Below are 10,864 nucleotides of genomic sequence, written 5' to 3'. Positions count from 1 at the left end.
AAAAATGAAGCTTTTAACAACGTCATTTGAGAAACAAAACTGTCCTTTTCACCACAATTATACAAACTAGTAAATTATGGAACATTGTAGAAACAATTGTAATAACTACACGCATGTACTGATTAATACGAGTACATGCAGTTCCATTTATTTACACAATACTGCTTGTGTTGGATTATATCTCATCTGTCGGAATATTACTGTAAATGCTGCCAGTATTGGAAAAAATGTTCTTCTCCCTGAGCATTGGAGTTGTCCTCTTATCTCTTTCCACTTTCTATTCTCATTTCTCTTTCTATCAAGATTTTCATACACACTAACTTTTCCTCTCTTCTTATTTTTGTTTTCGCTTTTTTTAAATTTTAACTTCTAGCATCTTCGTTGTCCATTTCCTCATTTACAAACTTATCTTTTTTTTTGTCTTCCTGTTTTCAATCATCTTTCAACGTTAAAGCTTTGTAATTACGAAACCCCACACAAACCACTGATATAAGTCACTATTTAAAAGTCGGGCTCAGACCATCGTTTTTTCATTGTTTCCACGACTCAAACTGGAGCCATCATGCGCTTCTCAGTCAGAGAGGAAATGATGGGGAAAAAAATATGGCTGCGCTCATTATCATCCAATAAAATGGCAAATTTTTTATCTTCTTGTTGTATTTGAATGGAAAATAACCTAAACAAATATCACCGATTATTTTTTAGGTAATCACTATGTTAAAATAACTTCCTGTACTTTTTAGTTGCAAGTCGATACACGATGGAAAATCACAATGCATATGTGCTTTAAGAATTTAACAAACTTTATAGAGGTATAGAGTTAAAGCATAAAGTTGACCGGTAAAATAAAAAAGGAAAACACTGAAATTCTCAGTAATATACGGGAAAAGATCATTGTGAATACGGATGTTGACACTGTAAACACTCCTGTGAAAATTGTAGAGACTAGTAAGCCAGGAATTGAATATGTTCATGTAGCTTTAAATATACAGACCACTAAAAGATACCACGCCCCAACGCGATTGATTTAACACTCTCCAACGTCCAGAAATTAAAAAAAAATGTTTGCTGAAAATATGTTCTCTTCATGCTATTTGTAAACCTCCCTCAGGGACCCAGAAGAAACTTGATGTTTATTTGTCTCTAGGAAACGCCAATGTATGAGATAGTCAATTTTTATTCTAAGTTGACACCCTTATGAATCTACACATGTATAAAAGCGATAATTCTACCAAGTAGAACATATAACACAAAACCCCAAAAAGATCAAATTAGATGTTTTCCCATTAAAAAGTGTTTAAGATGATTTTTTTTTTTGCCATAAAACGCGTGAATTTAAGTAAAGGAAATGCAATAAAACAATGCCTGATTTAATCATTGTTTTGGTCAAATTAGGATTTGTTCGAACGAACAGCTAGTTGTTATTACATATTTCTTCAGATGAATATTTTTTTTTTTTTGGAGGGGAGGGGGGGGGGGGGGGCAAATTAGATTTTTTTTCAGACGAATAAGTTATTTGATCGGACGAATTGGGGTTTGCTCAGAAGAATTAGTTATTTATTCGGAAGAATTCAGATTTGTTCAAACGAAGTCGGAATTGTTCGTACTGTTACAGAATTTAAAGCTCCGTGTATATAATTTGTTTATATTTTTATATATCACTTACCTTGTATAATTTGTGTATATTTCATTCATATCAAATGCTATTTTAATAATGTTATGTTTTAAATTTGTAGATAGGTTATTTTGTATATACGTTTTTAAAATAGAAAAAAGAAATATTTAAATGTCGCAATAATGATTTTACTTAATAATTAGGGGGAGCATTGTTACAGAATTTAAAGCTCCGTGTATATAATTTGTTTATATTTTTATATATCACTTACCTTGTATAATTTGTGTATATTTCATTCATATCAAATGCTATTTTAATAATGTTATGCTTTAAATATGTAGATAAGTTATTTTGTATATACGTTTTTAAAATAGAAAAAAGGGAATATTCAAATGTCCCAATAATGATTTTACTTAATAATTAGCAAATATTACTTTTTACGTCGAAATCTTTAAATACTTATTTGTTTAATTTTCAAATTAACGTCAATTGTTAAATAAGCCTCATCTTACCTGGCACCTGTAAACGTTTTAATTACATAATTTGAACAGTGGTTATTAACGCTAATTATAATGATTGTTACCTCTTCGTTTCATTTTTATTCACGGCCATATGTAGTTAAATATCCAATTATATTTTATATTTCGGGATTAACTTTATGGGTGTGACTTTCTAATTATCGTCGAAATAAAACCAAAAGCCAAACGTAAATTGTCACCTTTTAACATTTACAATCTTAATTAATAAACTTTATATATTGGCCTTATTTAAAAATTTGGTTTTATTTCGACGGTAAATATATTTTTATTTTATGTTCTTTTCTTTGTCAATTTTAAGAACTGTTTTTATTGTGAGTTTATACCTTTTGACATTTGCAAACTAAATTAATAAACTTTATATGTTGGACTTATTTTAATATTTGGTTTTATTTCGAAGTCCCCGAACAGATCCTTTATTCCCCGGTACCTCAGCAAAGCGAGTACACACGAAAAACCGTTGTAACAGTAAAAATGAAAATTAAGATTTGCTCGTACGAATGAGCTTTTTCTTGGGACGAATTAACTATTTGATTAGTCTAAACGAACTAGCTATTTGTTCGGACGAATAGCTTTTTGTCAGGACGAACAAGTTGTGTGTTCTGATGAATACGGATTTATTTGGACCAGTTAGAACTATTACGGACGAATATGTTATTAATTTTCTTCAGACGAATTTGGATTTTTTCGGACAAATTTGGATTTGTTCGGACATATTAGCTACAGTAAACGTTCTACATTTGGCTGTGTATTCTAATTAGCACTTTTGGCGGAATGCGGCTTCCGCTAAATCAAGTACATCGTTTAATGCCATGCATATATGTATAAGAATAGTCATATCCAGTAGAACGTTAATTCAAATCCACACCAACTTGTTCAAAAACTAATTACCGCCAAATATAGTACAGGCCAAATAAAATACGTTTACCGTTTTTGTTCGGACGAATCTTCAAAAATTACTCTTTTTATTGATAAGAATATGCAACAAGATGTCAAACAAATAGCACTATTTATTTTTCAAATAATTATTTTTCATATCATGTTAAAAAAAATTATCAGTTTAAAAATCTTCTGAGATTTTTTTTTCAGTTCTGTCGAAGTCCATTTGTTTCGTGATTTTTTTAAGTATGCACTTTTAATGCTTGAACACTACGGAAAAATAAACTGCTTCGCTCATTAGTGCTTGCTCATACGTGACTTGTTAACTGTATAATGTTGTCATTTTTATTTACTTCCTAACTGTCTCCGTTATTAATGGTCACCTCTCTCAAAATATTTATTAAGTGCACTTTTCAAGTCATAGAAATGGCAGACGCCTTGAGATATTTATTGATTACTTTCATTAATTGATTCTGATTGGTAAATGGTTAACAGTTTTTCCATAACTAGATTTTCCAAGACGACAAAACCTTTTAAATGAAATGCAGGAATAGCAATTTAACAATAGTACAATTCAAAAATCGTTTCCGTTATTCCATATTTGAATATCAATTCAAAACGATTTAAAAGCCATTTCGCTTATGTGAAAGCTGTGTATTACAGGATAAAATAGCAGGACACATAAAGTATTTAATATCGAACATAACGGGAGTCTTTGAAAAGATAGATAGCTTCAGAAATGGTGGGACATCGAAAGCACATCAACAATTTGCGCCGTTTGCACAGCAGGCAACTAAATTACATTAGATTTGCTCAATACTTAAACAATGCCTTATTCTAAAATTTGTAAACGATGAATTTCTTTTTTGATTTGTTTCTCTTTGGTATTTCTGGCATTTTTTTTCAATTTATCAACCTATTTCATAAATTTTACTTTTTAAATTATTAATTTCTTTAGGCATAATGTACGTTTTAGGCATGGGTGTACTCCTCTCCTTTTAGATGTGTACATATCAGTACCCATCCCATTGAAATGTTTGACCATATGCAGATCTGTACATATATTTTTCAATCGCTTAATTGCTCTAATTTCTATTTCTTCTTTACAAAAAATGTAGCTGTAAAAGAAAACCGCCATTCCTCTTCAGATTGAATCGATATGACAGTATGAAACTACCATTCCCTTATATAAGCTATTCAAAGAACTAGGAAAATCAAACTAGCGGAGGAATCTCGCGGTTGAAACTAAAGCATCGTGTACTTCTTACGCGCATATGTAACAGGAAGTACATATGTATGGCCAACTTTTATGTACCACGGAAAACATAGCACGAGATCGCGTTGACGTTGACGTGAACTTTAAACTTTCTTGTTCTTTGTTGAAGTTTTCAAATTACAAAAACGAATGATATGGAGGCGTATAATTGCGTTTTATTTTTCGACAAAGCGTGCGCGATACTCAAACGGAATATACAAACCCAACGTATGAGAAATTTATACTTTTGAAGAAATATATGTTAGATGAACATTTGTCGTTTAGTACATGTAACAGAAAGAGCCAATAGTAATACGCTAGTTCAAATAGATATTAGATCAAACTGGACCAACAATGTAAGACCAAACCATACTTTTAATATCATATAAAGCTCTTTTTAACGAATTTGTTCAGGAAGTGTTTAAAAATTCTTAACAGCGTTAACGTTTCTGGAAGAAAACATTTTAGGAACAGACCATTGATCTCCTGAATTTGGTGGTTAAACTTAGTTATGATTGTAGCATATTGTAAAAAAAAAACCCCAAACATACAATAAAAAAAAAACAAACAAAAAAAACTTATGCTTAGAATAATATCTCCTTACTATTACGTATCAAATTCATCTCCATTTACAGACATTAACGATCAAAATTAAATGGTATAGTCCTTTGAAAACTGTAATTTTGTAACATACGAGTTAAATGGTAATCATGTACATTTTTGCTTCTATAGTCTATCATAAATGCACAAAAGCTTTAAACAAAAGGTAAAAAAGGTAACTGCACATGATAAATGATTTTTTTGATAAAAGAGAAACTGTACACAACAAGTTTAATCAAGAAGCATAGAGTTGCCAGAAAATCCGTATGCCTCGTAATAAGTAACTCCAGCAAACACCAAACAGAAGCGTTCTCCGTTTACCGTAGAGGCCGTGAGTTCTCCCTCCACAACACGTATTGGTCGGACGTTGTGCGTAACGTTACCATACGAGACATTTTCTTCAAAAACTACATCGCCTGCGTTTATAACTGAACTATTTATACGCAGCGAGTCTTTTGAAAAATGCTTCATCAAAATAGATACATAATTATGATCATATCCAGAAGGCACAACAATCTTATAATAATCGAGATACTGGTTCAATCCAGGGATGATTGTCATAGAGGGATCGCCCATCGTTGAACTTCTTGATTTTAATCCAAATGCTGTTACTAACAAGGGTACATCCGATTTTATGAAACAGGTCTGGCTGCTTGATATTCTGGTGTTGAGAAAATTAAATTTCATCAAGGTTAACGTATGACTAACACTGCCGATTTTATAGGTCATGTTTGAGTTTTCTATCGCTGTGATGCGAATGGTAGTGTCTCGTTCATCTGAATTTGGAGGTACTAAGTATGTTTTGTCTACACTGGCAATTGGTGGTAGTTGTTCAATAAGATGATCGCACGCGCCTGAACCCCCAAGGTTAGCACAGTCATTACTAGAAAATGCTGCTATTGGAACCGACGATTCAATTAATGTGCCCGTTAAATCGGTACTATGCGCAATCTGATACGTTTCAAAGCGATTAAGCGAGAGATTAAACATGTCGCCGCTGTGAAATGTTTTCCCTTCAATTATGAGAGGCACATTTCGTTTCATCTTAAAGGTTATTGATATCGTGGAGCTATCTTCAATTGCTGACACCGCAAACTGACTAGTCCGAGTCGCTTCTGGTTCAGATGATATCACAACATACCTGGTCGACAGTTTATGCAATGGTATATGGGTTGTGCTGCCGACAGTGCCGTACCCATCATCGTGACTAATTACAAAAACATCACTGGACGTCTCAATCAGGACTGATTTTGCTTCCTTCCGAAAGCTTTGAAGTTCCAATTCAGTCGGAAGTACTATATGCTGACTGGATGGAATACTGGCATGTCTATCAATTTGGCTCTTTATTGACGCGTCTAAATGTGGAGATGTTGTTATGTTCATGTCAACTCCGTTTTCGGAAGTTACGTATACATTCTTTGTCGTAACTACGACATTTTTAGTAAACAAAACTATGAAACCTTTTCCTCTACTTCCTACAATATTAAGCATAAACATTATATTTTCTTAAATAATACATCGCGCCAAACACTAGCTTTTTCCTTATAGTTACCGTTGCTTAGAACGAACAATCTTTACTTTAATAAAGTTTGAATATTTTTTCAAAATTGTGATTCTGTTTTCAATAATACAAGTATACTAAAAATAAACATGTGCTGATCATTTAGTATTTGTTTTAATAATAGACAGACATAACATATCTTATAAAAGTAGTAAGTAATCATTTTTGTATATTTACCAATGGTCATATTTTGACTTGATATAGGATACGGGGTTGATACTATTGGTGAGCCAACAGTTGGATTTGGTCCTTTAAAATCAAATTATTACAGTTCAGCAAGCTAATTAAAAAATACAAAGTCTGACAATTTCCGTTTGACATATATTCGGCATTCACTTTGGAGATCGTTCAAAAAGAAATTAGATATAAGGATTGTTATTCAATCATTTTAACAATGATGCATTTACAGAGATTTTAAAGTGAAAAAATGCATTACAAATATTAGTTGTCATCAGTATCTTTTTGAGATATACTGATAACACAGTATACTGATAATACTGATAACACAAGTTTAACTCGTATCATCGGTGTACAAACCATTGTCTTTCGTTTGAAGAAGGAATACCGTAGCAAGGGCCGCTGCAGAAACGAGCAGGAGACCAATTATTAGACCAACTGGTCATTTTCTCCTGTTCGAGTCTTCGACTTCTGGGATAATGGCAATGTCAGTTTTAATGATATACTGAAATCAAAACAGGAATACCGTCATGTTATGATCATTACTGTAGGCAAATCTGGTCTGACGGACGTGTTGGACACTTTACATAATATATGGTCTACTGTAAGTCATTTTTGTGCAATGGTAAATTCTATTCATAAGATTAAATTATTTGATAGAAAAAACTTCTCTTTGAAACTACAAGCTAATTTCTTTTTAAGGAAATATATATAATTTGATAACAGGGCTCGGTCTCGTCTGGGGAAATGTTGACAAATTCGTCACCGTTTTAATGGGGAAATCGTTTATCAAGTTGACCTTTTACCACCTTTTTAGACTAATATAACAAAATTTTAATGACTCAACAAATTACCTTCATATTGCTTTCAAAACGGTTCTCTTTTTGAAGATATATTTTATCAAACTGTTATACTACTATCCCCCTATAGCCCTCGATGGAGAAAATGTGAGAAAATTGATATTATATTGCTTGGTTAAATTACTGTAAGATGAACACTTTTGTTTTTTTGGGATGTTAGAAAATGATATTCGGAAATGAGCTATAAAAATACGTTATTCCCCATATTGGAATGGCCAGCATTTGTTTCTTGATTTTAAATTACAGCTCTTGTCAAATTATTTTTTGTTCTACGTTTTAACAAAATATTTAGTACAAATATATATATAAAGAAAAGCATGAAAAATGAACACTTCGTAAATTCACAGTTTCAGTCTTTGGTTATCATCCCTGAACATTTTAGTGTTATACATGTATCTACAATATTTTAAGACAAGTATTGCCGACAAAATACCCCTATGCAAATGACTAAAACGTAATTATCTCAAACATGGAAGTGACTTCATTACTGACAATATTGCCACATGGTTGACGAAATTATCTATCAAATCAAAAAATTTCATGACAATTGGTGGAGTAGTTTTCAAGAATTCGGTTGCATCATAAAAGACTGATAAAAAGAAATAATGGAGAACCAAATGAAATTGCAAAATGTTATTCCGCAGGAAACTGGTGACCTTAGTAGAAGTACTAACAATATTAATGATTCAATATGCATACCAACACAATTACTATCAATACTGAATAGAGCCTTATCGACAAGAAGAAAAGGTAAAACGAATCAACGAAGGATCACTGATTTATTTATAGCACCAGAGGATTGCTTGAGTGATGATCATCTAAGAAAAATATGATAAACATAAAATGTTAATTAAATTTAGCGTCGCATTGAATGGAAATTATTTCGTAAACAATTAACTCAAACATTTACTTTGAGTTAACCTGCGTTATAAATGCATCTGAAAACCCTACTACTTATTTACGATCATTGTATAATACCTTAAAGTTCTTAGGAGTCGAAGACTTCTTTAATGGTAGTTCATATAGGATCTTATTGTGCTAAAAAAAACATAAAGCAAATCTATTTCAACATTATTTCATTTTTTAAAAGGTTTTTCACAACATAAATATCAAGAAGGATAATTACAAAAGTATTAAAGGAATATAAAGTAACAACTTACAGCTCTACTCGTTAAAAATAACCCGAGTCCCATTTTTGGCGTTTTTGAAAGTTAAGCAAAAAATTCAACCCAGTGTAATACCACAGCTTTTAGCCAAAAAAAGCGAAATAGTTTCCGATATGTGCAATAAAAAATAACACACTTTCTTTATATACTCAACATATCAGGAAAGCGTGCCTTACCTGTCATGTGTCGTGTAATATATATTTTAGCAGCCAATTAAATTGAACCAGACTTTGCCTGATTAATCAATTCCCTGATATATCGAGGTGTTTTTTTCTTCCTGAGTTTTAAAACTCCCTTCAACACAATTGCTTGTCATTTTTACTGTAATATATTTTTGAATTTTTTAATAAATAATTACATTAGTATTTTCAGATGACGGTTTGATTTTAAAGTTTTAAGAACGTGTAACAAGTTTGTTTTGTGTTATAACGTTATCATCAGCTTAAAAGTACATCACACAAAACAAGGTAAAAGTAGACTGCGATTTACCATGATTCCTGTTCGTAATTCAACGTTTTGTGGAATTCTAGTCAAAATAGAGTGTTTAAAAAATATGTTTTAGAAAAAAAAGGCTGAATTACTATACATTTTATGCAAAGGCTGAATTAAATAAAAATAATTGACCCCCCCCCCACCCAATAAAACAACAAAAAACAAAAAGAAATCTCAATTAAAAAGTATTCATTACAACAAATATCAAAAACAATTTTGGCTACCAACGAACATTAACCCTCACGATTAAAAATGATTATACAATACATCTTATTTTGATAACTGTATCTTATCGTACTTTGTTATTTTTGAATTATTTCTCCAGCGATCCAATGTTTTTCAAAATTTGCTGATACTCTCCGGGGGTAATGTGCTCAACCCAAAGGCATAGGTATCAAATAGAGCAAATAGTTCTTGCAGATAATGAAGCATTATCTCATCACTTTGTACCAGGAAGTTCATATCTAACTTAATCATGTAAATGCCCTTTCAAACGCCAATGTATAACGGAGAGACTTTTATAGTGACTGATTTAGAGGCAAACAAATACGGTGTCAGGATAATACACAAGCATATTATCAAACGAGGGATATCTTTCATGGTTTTGACTTCCCAAAAATGTACGAGTTCCAAAATCGATATCCCATTTCAATTTAACCATTATGATCACCATACAGGCAACGTTTAATCAGTTTTTAATATCTCTTCAATCATCGAATAGTTGTAGATAAGTTTAGAAAAAAAAAATCATTAAATGCCGTTATTCTGAAATGCCCATAACAGGGACAAAAACTAAAATAGGACCAAAATTCCGGAATTCATATCGTCGTTTGTATCGAGGAAAATAGGATTACCACAAGTTTTTGTATTTGGCATTCAAAAGAATACATCTTCTTACATGGTATACATTTTTATGGACAGTCTTTTTTAATTTGAAGGCGGAATTGCGTGAATTCTGGGAATCCAAAATTAACACTTGAATCATTCAATACTTCCAGTTATGTATACTTGGTATAGTAAGAATTATAGAGATACATATGTTAATACTTGAAGAACGACTCACAGATGCTTTCAATTAGTGTGAGTCAATGAAATCAAGTCCACAGATTAAGGTTTGACTTTTGACATTACAGTTATCAAACACATTTTAATGTATTTTAATAATTTTATTACCATAAAAAAAACGGAATAACATTTTAAGTCAGGTACATGTGCAATCTGTCTTGAATAATATTATGAAAAAATCACTCCGTGTATGTAATATACACGAATATAGAAAGGAGTCGATGATCACCCCCCTTCCCTAAATGACAATTACGCACATTAACGTTTTAATAAAAAGACATTCGAACACTACCCGCCTTCCGGTTAACCCCCCCCCCCCCCCACGAAAACTTTCCTGATCCTGCATGTTGCACACTGTACGTTATAAAATTTATCACGCAAACGTCGCTATCAAGTTTTGTTTTAATGCATCGATTAGTCTAAAGAGTTTATCGGTGAAAACTGTCAACAAATTCATTTAAGATACAACTGTATATCGAAATATGCACAATCCAATACATAACAAAGAACAATATTTATTTCTATTTTTTTTTTCATTCTATATTGAAATATTTAAGAAATACATGAACGTGTGATACAACAATACTCAGTATTTCATACATTTTTAAAAAAATTCTTCGTTCATGTTTTCCGGTTTATTGAAGTGTCTGCATACAAG

At 31.8% G+C, this 10,864-nt stretch overlaps 1 protein-coding gene across 3 annotated transcripts; it reads right to left on the bottom strand.

Annotated features, from left to right (window-relative positions):
• Positions 1 to 5,099: 5,099 nt before the first annotated feature.
• LOC128173259 (uncharacterized) lies at positions 5,100 to 8,760 on the bottom strand. Of its 3 annotated transcripts, XM_052838973.1 has the most exons (6): positions 8,644 to 8,760; positions 8,462 to 8,521; positions 7,478 to 7,547; positions 6,984 to 7,128; positions 6,624 to 6,695; positions 5,100 to 6,360 (listed from the first exon to the last, which is right to left on the bottom strand). In XM_052838973.1, exons 5-6 carry the CDS (start codon positions 6,631 to 6,633, stop codon positions 5,117 to 5,119), a joined length of 1,254 nt encoding a protein of 417 aa, XP_052694933.1. In that variant the 5' UTR covers positions 6,634 to 6,695; positions 6,984 to 7,128; positions 7,478 to 7,547; positions 8,462 to 8,521; positions 8,644 to 8,760; the 3' UTR covers positions 5,100 to 5,116. The 3 variants fall into 3 exon arrangements, with proteins under 3 accessions (XP_052694933.1, XP_052694934.1, XP_052694932.1); XM_052838974.1 differs by lacking the exon at positions 7,478 to 7,547 and having other exon boundaries at positions 6,624 to 6,726; XM_052838972.1 differs by lacking the exon at positions 7,478 to 7,547.
• Between the last annotated feature and the right edge of the window lie 2,104 nt (positions 8,761 to 10,864).

This window comes from Crassostrea angulata, chromosome 2 (genome assembly GCF_025612915.1).
Source record: "Crassostrea angulata isolate pt1a10 chromosome 2, ASM2561291v2, whole genome shotgun sequence".
NCBI lineage: Eukaryota > Metazoa > Mollusca > Bivalvia > Ostreida > Ostreidae > Magallana > Magallana angulata.
This window is presented reverse-complemented; position numbering and strand designations above follow the sequence as displayed.